The sequence below is a fragment of the Beta vulgaris genome, chromosome 6, assembly GCF_026745355.1.
Source record: "Beta vulgaris subsp. vulgaris cultivar EL10 chromosome 6, EL10.2, whole genome shotgun sequence".
NCBI lineage: Eukaryota > Viridiplantae > Streptophyta > Magnoliopsida > Caryophyllales > Amaranthaceae > Beta > Beta vulgaris.
The window spans coordinates 17,170,112-17,184,424 of NC_079207.1; the positions used below are offsets into that span (position 1 = coordinate 17,170,112).

The 14,313-nt window shown below is 33.8% G+C and overlaps 1 protein-coding gene and 2 long non-coding RNA genes across 3 annotated transcripts; 2 read left to right on the forward strand and 1 right to left on the reverse strand.

Moving 5' to 3' along the window:
• Positions 1-2,567: 2,567 nt before the first annotated feature.
• Positions 2,568-3,200, forward strand: LOC104896201 (uncharacterized). Its single transcript, XM_048637910.1, has one exon. It carries the CDS (start codon positions 2,568-2,570, stop codon positions 3,198-3,200), a length of 633 nt encoding a protein of 210 aa, XP_048493867.1.
• A 962-nt stretch (positions 3,201-4,162) lies between these two features.
• Positions 4,163-6,433, reverse strand: LOC125494343 (uncharacterized). The gene is made up of 2 exons (XR_007270659.2): positions 6,071-6,433; positions 4,163-4,610 (listed from the first exon to the last, which is right to left on the reverse strand). It is a non-coding gene; the product is annotated as an uncharacterized LOC125494343 (long non-coding RNA).
• A 1,888-nt stretch (positions 6,434-8,321) lies between these two features.
• On the forward strand, positions 8,322-11,756 carry LOC125494342 (uncharacterized). Its single transcript, XR_007270658.2, has 2 exons — positions 8,322-8,849; positions 11,407-11,756. It is a non-coding gene; the product is annotated as an uncharacterized LOC125494342 (long non-coding RNA).
• The last annotated feature ends 2,557 nt before the right edge of the window (positions 11,757-14,313 follow it).

A 14,313-nucleotide genomic window follows, 5' to 3' on the forward strand; every position in this document is an offset into this window, starting at 1 on the left:
TATGACAGCTTTGTAGAAGTAGGAACTTGAATAACTTATGGAACGATGAATCTCTTCTCTATCTCCCTCTCACACATCTCTCATTTTATTCTCCTATTTGCTCTCATATTACAAAGAGTAAGGGTAATATTACAAAGAAATCAGTGAGTCATCTTTTAAATTTAACTCATGACTATGCAAAAACATAAAAACAATTATGGTGACACACATTTATATGGAAGACATATCGCAAAAACTCTACATTATACACGCTAGATAAAGTTGCCATTTAGAGAAAAAAAAGACATCATAACTTACTTAACAAAATCATCTATACAATTCTTATGTAGTGAGTGAAATGTAAATACTTCACTAGATAAACGCAAAGAACAACAGGTGCCATGTATTGTTCCCCCTCACTAAGGCGATCATAATGTCTAATTATTAGAATTAGGAACCCACATTTTTGTGAATTCTTTTCTTGAACACATATTAGACTTATTAATAAATAATTTAGTTTTAGACTTAAAGTCAAATTTGGACATTAGACATAACTGAGCAATTCCTTTGTCCCAAAGTTCCTCAGCCTTATCACGTTGGTTTTTTAATAGTCTAAGTCCTTTATAATCATCTAGTGTTTTCAAAGATAATTCAATTAATTTGGCTTTGGAAAAAGATTGAAGAGTAGTGGAATTTACCTCATTAAATGGAATTGTATCAGTTTCATTTTATTTTCCCAAGAGACAGAGGTTTACAGTCTCTTCATCAGGTTGTTCCTCTTTGTCTTCAGAATCTGTTTCTTCCTACGCGTCTATCATGGCTTTCTTGAAGTTAAGTTTGGCAAAAGTCGACTTGTTGTATCTATCTTTAGATAGTTCCTTGCCTTTGCCTTTGCCTTTTCCTTTCTTGTTTTCCCAAAAAGGACAGTCTCTTATGTGATGATCAGTTTCTCCGCATTTAAAACAACCATTTTTAGTTTTGGAACTAGCTGGTTTTCTACCCGAGTTCCTTCCTTCATGGTTTCAAGCCTTGTAGTTCCTGTATAACTTAATCTTTCTGACAAGCATGACAGCTTCTTCTTCATCAGGTTCTGACTCATCAAGTTCCTCTGCCTCAAGAGCTAATCCTTGGTTCCTGGAACTCTCAGGGACAACAGTTCCTAGATATAATTCGTGGGTAATCAAAGATCCTACTAGTTGTTCAATATTGAACTTGGTAAAGTCCTTCGTTTTGAACAAAGTAGTGACTTTTGTTCTCCAACGAGCATCTTGAGGCATGCTCCTTAGGATTTTCCTAACCTATTCATCAGTGGGAATAATTCTTCCAAGAGAAACTAATTCATTAGTGATGTTAGTAAATCTTGTAAACATATCTTGAATTGTTTCTTTTGGTTGCATTTCAAAACGTTCATATTTTGACATTAAAAGATCGATTTTGGAACGCTTAACCTCATTAGTTCCTTCATGGGTAACTTGAAGAAGATTCTAATTTTGCTTTGCACTCTTACACCCCATGACCTTATTATGCTCATGAGGCCCAAGACCACAATGCAATATTTTGACAGCCATGGCATTGATTTCGTATTTTCAAAATCTACTTTTGAAAATTCAGTCATTGGTTTAGGAACTACCTCATTTTCGGCATTAATTGTTGTAACCTCGAAGTCACCAACTTCGATAACCCTCTAGACTTGGTAGTTCTCTGCCTTGATAAAAATTTCCATACAATTTTTCCAATACGTAGAGAATTTTCCGTTCAAAATTGACGGCCTTTGCATGGAGTAACCTTCTTCGAGTTTCTCGTGCGTATCCATCTTCTTCAGGAACTTTACTCAATAGGGTTGCCTGTATTTCGTGAGCTCCGGCTCTGATACTAAATGATACTTCAATGGAACACACGTACAAGAGGGGGGTGAATTGTACTTGGAACTTTTAGCAAAGTTTGTTGCGGAATTTTAAAACAATAAAGGAACAGTAATCAGAGAGTCAGAGAAATATAAAATTAAGGAAACTTCTTGAACCTTATCAAGAAGGGAAAACCTCAAAAATTATATTATTGCAATAACTTTATTATAATCACTCTCTATAACTTGAGTTCCTCTCGAACTCAAGTTCCTCACAGTAGTTCCCTTCGACTACTGAAACTCTACTCTCTCTAACTTGAGTTCCTCTCGAACTCAAGTTCCCCACAGTAATCCCCTTTGATTACTGGAACTCTTCTCTTTCTTGCTTCTACTCCGAAGCCTACACTCACTGACTTAACTCTAAGTTTTACGAGAGTAACTCAACCCTTGAACCCCAAATTACAACTCAAAATTTGTGAAACACTAGTAATTATGTTGAACTCAAGTACTTAAGGATCTTTGGAACTTTTATTGAATGCGACTGACCTTTTTGAAAACTCTTAAGATATAAACGCAGAGAAATATGTTTTCAGTTGGTGGATTGCAATGATGTAGACTTCTCTTTTTATATGCCAGTTCATTAATGACAATACAGGTGGTTTCTATCTTTCTTGTTGTTTTTATATCATTAGAGTCTTTTTGCTTCTATTGTACATTGCATATCTTTCATTTAATTATTTCTATTATGCCTCCCACAATTAGGAAGTATGATTGTGACTATGAAAAACGTAAAAAGAAAAAGAGAATTGAAGAGCTCACTCAATCACAAAGAGGAGCTCTTGATAAGTTTGTTGTGAAAGAATCACATGTAGGTACTCAAAGTATTAATAATGTGGTTGTGAATGATGAAGTAGCCTTGGATGATAATAGTGTTATTCCTAATGATAATGTGCCTCTAAATAGAGATAATGTATCTTTTGATGCTAATGTGCCGAGTGAGAATGATATTGGTGGTAATGAAAATGATGTTCATGCTAAAAATGATAATGGTGTGAATGAAGATAATACTCCCATTGAAAATGATAATGTTGCGAATGAAAATAATCATGGCTTGGATGAAAGTAATGACAATCAATTTGGCCTTGATGTATTTGATCCACGAAATTGGGATGCTCTTAATTCTAAAATGATTGAAGTGTTAGTAGAAAAAGGACCCCAAAGAGACTTGTCTAAGCGATTTTCTACGACTTTATATATAGAATCTTGTCAAATGGAAAAAGATGTGATAGAGAATGGCTTGTTTATTCAAAAGAGCTTGACAAAATTTTTTGTTTTTGTTGTAAAATATTTAAAAAAGTCCATGGAAGAGGTCAGTTAATTAATGAAGGTTTTGGTGATTGGTCTCATATTAGTACAAGACTTAAGGAGCATGAGTCATGTATGGAACATTTTAAAAATACGGCAACTTGGTATGATTTACGTGTAAGACTTCAAAAGAATGAGACTATTGATAAAGTGACTCAAAAACAGATTAAAAAGGAGAAAGAGCATTGGAAAAAGGTTTTAGTAAGAATAATTTCAGTTGTATGGCTTTGTTTAAATGAAATATCCTACTAGTTCTTTTTTTTTAGTTTTGGTTTATTTATCAAACTGTAAGGAACGATTTATGATAAATAATAGTATAAAAAAAATTATAATTTTTTTGAAGGGCCCCATTTTGATAAATAACACAGGGCCTCCATATTCCATGAGACGGCCCTGGTTCCATAATAATCACGACAAGAGCAAGTGGTGTGATTTTCATGGTGATCACGGACATTTGACTGGGGACTATAGACATTTAAAAGACAATTTGGAGGAGTTGATAAGAAGGGGCTACTTTGCTTAATATAAGTCTCAGACTAGAGATGGAGAACTGAAAATGCCAACCAACCACAACGTTAAGTCATGGATTGGTGAAATTCACCTCATCAATGGTTGTCCTATTCATGGGGGCAGTATGAATGGAGCCAAGGCAAGTTTGAAATAGTTAAGGTACCAAGTAAACTTCAATGAAAGTATGCAGTGGAAAAGCCGCCAGTAATGCCAGCCATGTCTTTCCCTTTGGAGGATGCGAAGCATGTTATTAACCCCCATGATGACCTTCTAGTGGTCACTTTGAAGGTATCAAATTGTCTGATTCATAGGATCCTTGTGGATGGAGGAAGTTCTGGAAACATACTTTATTGTTCAACTTTTGAAAATTGATGATTGACCGAGAACTCTGAAGCTTGTCCGCTACACGGTGATAGGAGCGTCGGTGGTTCTATAACACCCCTGAATTTCGAGTGATTCATTAAATTAAATAATATTAAAATTCTATAGAAAATTCGGCAGAGTTCCGTTTGAAAAATAGACTGCCTAAAATTTAATTTAGGACTGGCGTCCGAATTTTAAACCTGTTTCAACAAATCAGCAATCCAAAATCCAAATTCCCAACAACTCCACCCATTTCAAATACCAACGAAATTCCTGTATAACTACTCGAAATCCAAACGTGTTATTCCACGATTATTACGAGAATAATCGCTAAGGAAGAACTACCTGCACCAAAACTAATTTAAAGTTTATTTTAAACTATTACAACCTAACCGGATAAAGAATTAGGTGGATTAATATTTACAACCCTAAGTCTCAAAATATTGATTATATATAAGAAATGCACCAGAACAGAACTATTATAATTATATTTACGCAAAACTAGTGGACGTTGCTCTCCGCCCATACCCGACTCTAAGCCTTCATGTACCTGCATATATCAAGCATGTAGTATCAGCCAAACAGGCTGAGCAAGATTCAATACTGTAAAGCCAAATACATATGCAGGTAGGATGCATTAATTATATTCTACAAATCATTCACTTTTGCAACCCCAATGCTAAATAAAACATTGTAAAACATTTTTCTTCATTTCTTTTCCAAACCAAATACTTTTCTATTTTCTCTGCTAAAATAGTTTCTTTCAGAATCTTACAATCATAAATCTATCGAATGGAACGAACTTTATTTCTCATTGTGCTAGCTAGGCCCTCTGGGTAACTATTAGACAAAGACCCCTAGTGTGCACACCCCACAAACGGTTGAACCGTAGCAGAAGATCTAAGTCTGAGGTACTGATCAACGTACCCCCCAACTATTCTGTAATGTCGAGACGATCCCGACAAAGTTCCAATTCCTTGAGACGCCATAAAGGCAATCCCAACCAGTTTAAAAACATAAAAGTATCCATAAATCTTTTCTGTAACTATTTTATACTTCAAGGTTTGAAAACAAACTATCCGTATTAGGAGGAACATCCTCCTATTCAAACCAATCTCAACTCAAGAGAGATACATACCTTTATAATCGTTTCTCGCAAATATGAAAGTTTTAGTTGAAATCTTATCTTTTGTAGACCTTTCTTGTAACTATTAGGATTTAAGTAAGGAATCTTATCTTTTAAACTATATCAAACCAACTAGCTCAGTCAATACGGCTCCTCAATGAAACCGGAATCTACAATATAAATGTGTGTACTTCGTAAGTAAAAGACTTGGATACAACTAACTCTACTTCACAAAGCCATCAACCGCTTCTAATTTCACATAAAACATCAAACAAACATATCATGTTCTTTTACCATATAAATAACTTTCATGTTCTAACGTCTTAGTCAAACCGTCTAACTTAAACCGTCTAACTAAAACCCTTACCAAATTAATCAAAATCATCTTACTTTATATAAAATCAACATTAAAGAATCATATGTTCATATGGTAACTCAAAAGTTCATTATGAAGCAATTATATGAAAAGTAGAGTTTTAAATCAACTATATAAAATATGAAATTTGAACATAACCTTAATATGAGCATAACTTTCTCCTATGAAGTCCAAATCAAGCGTTTCTTGAGCCTATTTTGAGTAAAATTTCAATACGAACAACTTTTGTGAAATAGTATTTTTGCTAAAAATGCCCGTAAACTGCCTAAAAACGCAAAATACAAACCTGGACTGGTAATTCTACGAATTACAGCACACTATATTCACTTGAACATTAACAAGCTTCCTACTAATCTAAACTAACTATGAAACTCGTGAATGAACATTCAACTCAGTAAATTCCACACCCAAACACTAAAAATCAAAAACCCCAATTCAATTTCAATCTAAAAACCCTAACTTCATAATTTTAAAAGAAAACTTAAATTAGTTGAGGAATTCATCTTACCCACTAATATAGAAGATTGGGGATGAGAAATAACTTGCAAACGCCCCTAATTCGAGCACCAAATGCTCCAAATTACAGCAACGACGACCCCCCTTTTCTTCCTTGCGCCGCCTACTTCTATGGTGTCACCTCTAATGGCGGTTGTGGTTGTGTCGTCGACACGGTGGTGGTTGTGTGATGAAGGGAGAATGTTAAAGATTTTGAGAGAAGAAGATGGTGAAGATGGTGAAGGTGGTGAAGATGTTGAACGGTGGTGAAGCACCGTTTATGAATGTCGTTCTTTTTGTTTTGATATTTTTTTTTTCTTTCCTTTTTCTTTTCTTGTTTTTATTTTTCCCTTTTCCCCCTTCTTACATATATGTGAGTATATTTTCACTTATTACTATTATTAGTTAAATTACTTACTAAACTTGTCCCATTATAAGCATATAAATTATTTACAAATAATTCCTAAAGATAAATGAATTTAATTATTAAATAAACTAAAATATATAATATAGTTAATAAAATAAATAATAAACTGTTTCAAAAATCGGGGTGTTACAGGTTCCTAATTGTCTCATATCGTTAATGGTCAGAGTTGGGGAAAACAATGAAGCTAGGGATGTAATGGCAGAACTTTTAGTAGTAGATGAACCATGAGCTTATAATGCTATAGAGGGACGCCCTTTCATTCATGATGTCCAAGGAGTTGTATATCTACTTATCATCTGACAATGTTGTACGTCTCTAATGTAGGGACGACAACAAAATTGAGAGGAAATCAAGAAATGGCCAAATCATGCTATATTACAGCCTTGAAGCAGCTTGCAAGAAGAATCCCAGTAGAAGATTTAAATCTGCCAACGCGGAAACAAAGAAGAGCACAGAGGAAAGCTCTAGCAAGTGAAGCAGAGCCCGAGAAAGTGAATGAAGAAATGATGGAAATATCTATGGAGGATTTGGAGTCTAGGCCTCATATGCCAAGACCCAAAACTGATGGAGAAACAAAGCAGGAAATGCTAGCTGAAGATCCGACAAGGACGGTCGCTGTCGGGAATGACATGGACCCAAAGGTGAGATTCAACCTAGTGACTCTCCTTCGATAAAACGCTGATGTCTTTCCGTTCTCGACGGATGAGATATCGAGAACAGACCTGACCGAGATGGTACATCATTTGAACGCTTACAGCGTAGTCCGTCCTGTCAAACAAAAAAAGAGAAATTTTTCTGTTGAGAAAAATAAAGCCATCAAAGAAGAAGTAGACAAATTGTTGGCGGCATACTTTATTGAACCATGTCATTACCCAGAGTGGATGACCAATGTGTTCATGGTAAAAAAGGCTAACGGTCAGTGGAGAATTTGCGTAAATTTTACAAATTTGAATAGAGCTTGCCCAAAAGACTGCTATCCTCTCTCGAGAATAGATCAATTAGTAGATTCCACTAGCGGTCACGTATTGTTAAGCTTTATAGATGTGTTCTTCGGAGTAAGAACCAGAAAGTTTTTAGGTTTCACGGTAAGCAAGAGAGGAATTGAGGCGAACCCTGATTAGTACCTATACTTTTCTTGGTGATCTTTCACTCCTCTTGTTTACTGGAGAATTACTTGACTTTGTTAAAAAATAGAGGGAATCATGGTTTAGAAAAAAAAAAAGGATTAGTAATCCAAATTATAAAAATTGTGAGAATGTGAACCATTTAAAAAAAAAAGAGTAAAGAAAAAGCATAGAAAAAGCCTCAAAAACAATGCAAACAACAAAGTATCAAGTACTCCTTTGAGATCACTAAGTGGCAAGTGCAATATCATATGAAAGAGATGATCCATATACGGGTACTAAGTGCCTCTTATACGGAAAAGTATGTGGGAATCAATTGAAACAATAATCAAGTCCGACTAAAGTACCCCCGCGTTCGAACGTCAATACACTTGCACATGAACACCTAGATTACTTATGAGATCAAACTAATTTATTATAAAAGTTGCTTGAGAATAAAAGTTCAATAGCGTTCATAACTTGCTAACCTAACAAAAAATATTTCTATGACTAACTTTTAAGTTCTTTTAAAACAAAAACGTTTTAGCCTTTTGTTAAACTCTCATTAATTTGGTTTCTTGTCTAGGAGATGGAAGAGTGATGCAACCCAAGTTGGTCTTGAGTGATATTGGATAATGTTTCGATATTTTCTTTGCTCGAGGACTAGCAAAGTTATAGTGTGGGGGAGTTGATAAGGGTGAATAATTATATATTTTTAACCTTTTTATTCTTACTAGCTCTTTATTAGTACTATAAACAATAAGTTGTGGGTTTTAGTTGTTTTTATAGATTATATAGTAATTGTGCTTATATGAATATATATTACTTTTACCTATATTATATTTCTATACTAGTAATAAGTTATCGAATGTTGGCAGGTACATAAGCGTATCGGGAGTCAAATAAAGGGAAATCGGCCTTTGGTAAATTAATGGACTAAACCCATTAATGTAAATAAGCAAAAAGAAGAAAGAGGCAAAGAAAACTACTTTCTGTTGGACCAAAATCCCACGCAGCAACAGGGAGAAGAATAGGAATTTGGGCTTTCATATAAATCCACACTACAACAAAGAAGAAAAGGGAGCTGGATGGGTTTTGGTTTTGTGGGCTGAAATGGACGCATCATAGGGTTTTGAAGGGAGACACTGGACAAAGCAGCAGACGACGGAGGAGCACGCAGCAGACGACGGAGGAGCACGCAGCAGACGACGGAGGAGCACGCAGCAGACGAAGAAAAAGGGACGGGAGTTCGACGCTTCAAGGTGAATTCCAGTCATGATCTTTCATGTTTGGGTGATATTTTCTTCAATTATGGGTAGCTAATTTATTTTTCTATAGCTTAGATGAAACTCTATTAGTATGAATTGATTGTTCAGTTTTGTTTGAGAATTAATCTATGGTTTATGATTGTATAACTATTAAGATTATTATTGGGTTTATCATTGTTTGCAATATAGATTGGTAATTATTCTTGTAGAATGATTTATTAGTTTATATTGTTATTAGATTTACACACTTTGTTCTTGTAGTTCAAAGGGTGATGTTATGCAATGGTATTTCATGATTTGTGATTGAAAAGTTGAATAATTTATGCTTTGGTTAGATAGGTTATGTCACCTAATCAATCACAACACTATTTCGTTTTAAGTATTTATGGCTTGTAGTTTAGGGAGCTTGATAAACCAATTAATTCTCATTCAAATTAAATTATTAATCATATTAGTAGTGGTGGATTTGAATGTCCTAGATTTCTTATTATTGTCTGTTTTTCGATTTATTTTTTATTGTCAAGTTTATATAGTTTATTATTTATTATAGATTAGTTTAATTAATTTACAAACAAATCATTATATCACTATTTAGGATAAAATTAGTAGACATTATATTTAATATTACTCAATCATTCTCTATGGATGAGATACCCTATTATTTATCACTTACTACTAAGTCTTGTACACTTGCAAGAATAGGGTTTTATAACTTGTTTATAATGGCTATCAAGTTTTTGGCGCCATTGTCAGGTAACGGTGTTTGGTTAATTTAGTTTAATTGTCTGCTTTTTTAGTTCTTAGCATTATTTATTTATTTTTGCCTTTTATTTATTTTATATCATTACTAGTTTGAATAGTAGTCTAGCTATCTCATATCTTAAAGTGTTATTAGTTTTTTTTTTTTCTTAATTTATCTATTTTTAGTTTATGCCTAGAGTTAATTTTCTTCAATATGAGGTAGAAGTGTTTTGGAGGTACATTGAGAGACTTAAAGATTTTCTTGCTCGATTCGTAAACCACCGTTTTGAAAAATGGGAAGTATGCCAGACAATCTATGAGGCCGCTAATGATGAAACTACATGCATTATAGAGTCTATGTTTGATGAGGCCAGGCCTTGCTTCATGTCTCAAACCATAGATGAGGCTTGGAATTTCTTTGAGTGGTTTATACAAGAAACTTATGAATGGGAGTCGGCTATGCATTTTAATTTATATGCTCAACCTTTACCAGCTCGACTACCTTCTATGAGTTTTCCTTTCAATGAACATCATGCAAATAATTTACCTTCATACCAACCTGATGTTTAAGTTTCGAGTTCCAATCATGATCTGGGGATTATCTTATCTACTATTAAAGATCTTTCTAAGAATTTAGAGGAGATAAATATTAGATTGGAGGGTGTAAATAATGGAATGAGCTCTTTGGGAGAGTTTGATGAAATAGTTAGTTAGCCTTATCCCCCATATTCACCATATTATATGGACGAATTGGAAGAACAAGAGCAACTTAATAAACATCAAACATCCCCAGCCCATGATGAAGTTAATTTAGAGGAAAATAACAAGGGGTATTATGATTGTGCACCACTTTTTCACATTGAGCAAGATCTTAATTCAATCAACTTAGATGATTTTTGGGTAAAAATGAATTTTGAGGTGAATAATATTGAGCTTAAGTTACCTATTGAGCAAGAGAGGTTAATCAATTTTGGGGATGATAAAGAAAATGAGAATAAGATACTACATACTTCAGTTTTGAGCTTTGACAATAGTGAGCATGATAATAACATTTAATATTTTTCTAGGGAAACACTCTCTCTGTCTCTCATATGGACAATGAGTTGAATTGCACTAAGAAATTAAAAGAGTCACACAAGGAAGAGCTTAAATCTTGTATTGATGTAGAGGACACGCACTATTGAGTTTATAAGTGCTTTAGATCCTATTGATTCTAATACATTAAATTCTGATCCTTGTATGTCACTCTTTTGTCCTACAATAAAGCTTAGTTCCTCTTATAACCATCCAAGATTCATAATTTTAGGACCTGATTACCTACTAGTATCTTATGATTATTTTCCATATCAAGAGATTGAAGTCAAACCATCTAAATTTTTCAAAGAAGAAAAGAATAGCTTGGATGAAGTTTTGCATGACTTTACATGTTCTAGCGTCCCCATACTCTACATAGTGTCTCATTTGGACTACAAATATCAGTTTAATCCTTTTGACAAATATTCTGGCTATATTTCTGTTAATTTGTCAAGGGTTTTATCTCATATAATTACATATGTTCTATCTTGTGCTTACTTCCGATTTTCTGAATTATGTGGTCAATCTTACATCTATTTCTTTTTTGTTGTAGTGAATACTCAATTTTTAGTTGTTGCATTCTTATGCCTTATTATTTGATACCAAGTATCTCCACTTATATACATGTTATGATTGTTGATGCTAATTTATTTTCTTTAACTACATATTATTATATTTAATGACTTTTCTACTTATTATGATCAATGACTTATTATTTTAAACAATGTTATTGTAGTACTATCATGGCTCTCCTCCAATCTCTCAAGATAACATTGATGAACTTAAAGAGGTGTATGGATTACATAGTCAGGGATAATCAACTCGGAGAACAGATGATGAATGAGTTTTTACCATAGTCCCTTCTTTGACGTACATATACATTTAAGATGTGAATATCAATTTTTGGATTTTGATATTGACATCATGTGGATGTGGCTATAGGCTAGATTTGATCTTTTTTATGATTTAGAATAATATTGATATGAATATATAGTAGTTTTTGGAAGTTTAGAATTATGAATATTGGTTGAATTATTTTGTGCTATAAAGAATTTTAGAAGTTTATGGAATGTCATTTTCAATTTATTGATTGTAAGATTTTAAGGGTTGATTATTAATAATACAGGGGATACATGTATTGTAACGTATGACATTGTTGTGATGTGTGCTGCAACGCCTACTGCCAATTGATGCGTGAAATGAGAATTTGATTATTTTAAAAAAAAAACAAATATCATAAATAACAGTTATAGGTTAAATATGTTATATATATTATAGGAAAACATAACAGTTATTCAAGATAAGTGTTAAATTTTCTTTCTTTCAATTTTTCATATAAATAACAAACATAACGCATATTTACAAAATATGATATCTAGCGGTATAACGTGTATTATAAATGATTGTTATGTTTTCTCTGGCAAACATGACACTTTCATCAGGTGTTATGTTTTACTTTACATTACACTGACTTGGATAACGCCTCAAAACTGTTATGTAAAACCTTATTTAACAGTTATCTTTGCCTTTTTTGTAGTAGTGGGATATCCAAACTATAAAGGACATTCAAAACATGGGACCAATGGTGCATATTAATCCTTTTAAGAGAGCTGCAAGGAAAAGATAGTAAACTGTCTCCCAGCCTTCAAGAGCACTTTATCCCCAAAACTAGTGGAGCAATCTGAATTTGTTCAGAAGACTACCAAAAAGAGAGATATTAGTTGTCTAACTACTCCTAACTCCTTGATGTATGCATTCCTATAGGAAATGTCCTAAGTTAAAAGCATCAACGGAGGTCCAACATTATGATATCTGTTTTAATGAGGATGATAGAAAGACGATATCTCAGATCTTTCCAAAAATCAAACTTCATGGAGTTAAAGTAGGTATGGATACCTTCTTTCGCTCTTTTGTACAAAGTTTCATTCTGTCATTAACATGTGTTTATTGCAGGTTCTTCTGGTTTGAAAGAGTATAAGAATCTTAGTGATCCGTCTTCTTAAAAGCCATCAAATCCCAATTTTGAACAGCAAAAATTAAGATATATAATAACTTAAATAGCATTTTTTTCATTTTACATTTTCTATTCTATATCAAATATTCATATTAATGTTGAGCATTTTTTTTTAATATTCAAATCACGAAGGTATAATTGGTCAAATAACCAATTTATTAGTAAAAGTTAGTACTTAATTAATAATTATCAAATAAATGAAAAATATTGAAGCCTATGAAGTAGGAAGATAAAAAATTTCCACTTTATGCTTTATCCTCTTTTGGTAGAAAATATTATAGGTCCCAATTGATTGAACAACTGGATCATTGGAGTTATTGTGTTATTAGTGTATGATTTATCTTTTTGATTATAGGTATTCTTATCAATCTCCACTCTATCAGTGAACCTTCTACAGATGTTCCTACATCAGTTGATCCAGGATTAACTCTAGAAAGTAGTTCTCCTGATGAACATGTCATCACGCTTCCCACTTTCGTACCGAGCAATGGTGCCCCCCTAGTTAGAGCAAAAATCGATCCTTGCTTTAGAAGGACAAGGTGCCCCCCCCCCCAACTAGAAGAGATCATGCACGTCATTATGGAGTCTGCTGAAGAAATCTGCTCCATCGGTATAATGAAGATCTTTTAGATTCAACTCCCTTAGATGTTGAGTTTTCAAGCTCTCCTATTACTCCAATGACTGTTATAGCGAACCCTTCTATTATTAGAAGTGAGGTTCCGGAAGGTGTCATTCCTTTAGATGTTATACCTTTGAGAAGCAATCTTGAGCTTTTGACTACCTCCATATCCAAAGGTTCATCATCAACTTCACAATCCTCTTCAGGGACTGGTTTGTCTTTCTTTCCTCGTGAATTCATTTTAGACTTCCTCTATATGAACCCATATCCTCATAAAACCATACTTCACTCTCTTGCTAACTTGACTTCTCTACTTTATGATGTAGAAGGAAGCGCCCAAGAAGCAAGTGTGATGAAAGAGTCTGATGGAGGAAAAGAGGTTAATGTGAATATGTTCATCATTATAAGGGATCGACATGCTTCTAACAATACTGATAATTCACTCAATGATGAGCCTTCTGAGCACATAAAACAAGAAGACAAAATATGGGACCTCTACCTGACTCTTTCAGACAATCCTCATGATAAGACTTCATGGCAGGTTCTCAAGCAGATTTTAGAATCCCTAATCTCTCAAGGATTTGAGTATTTTGGATACCCTGCCTTGATTATGTTAAGGAAACTCTTCTTCTTCAACAATGTAATGCTGATATAAGATTTCAATAATCTCTTAAATTCTCAGCTCAAAAGCTCTAGGAAGAGGAGGCTTCCTTAGAAGCTTAAGCCAAGTTCTTTAGAAACTTCAACACACAGATCCAAGACTCTTTAAGCTCTTATGATCAGAGGCTAAAGTCTCATTCTGAGGAAAGGCAATCTCTACATAATCGCTTGGCTGACATTAATAGAGAGGAGATCAATATCATTAATGAGAAGTCTTCACTCCAAAGCTTCCACTTATGTTGAGAAGGGGAAACTAGACCAAGGGCGCACCAAGCTTGCTATGTAGGGCTGCGCTTTTTAAAAAAAGTGCAGCCCTTCCTAAAAAATTTTGAAATAAAAAAGTTTGCGGG

What these genes read in the sequence shown, in the direction of transcription:
- LOC104896201 (XM_048637910.1), top strand. Translation starts at nt 2,568, where the DNA reads ATGCCTCCCACAATTAGGAAGTATGATTGTGACTATGAAAAACGTAAA.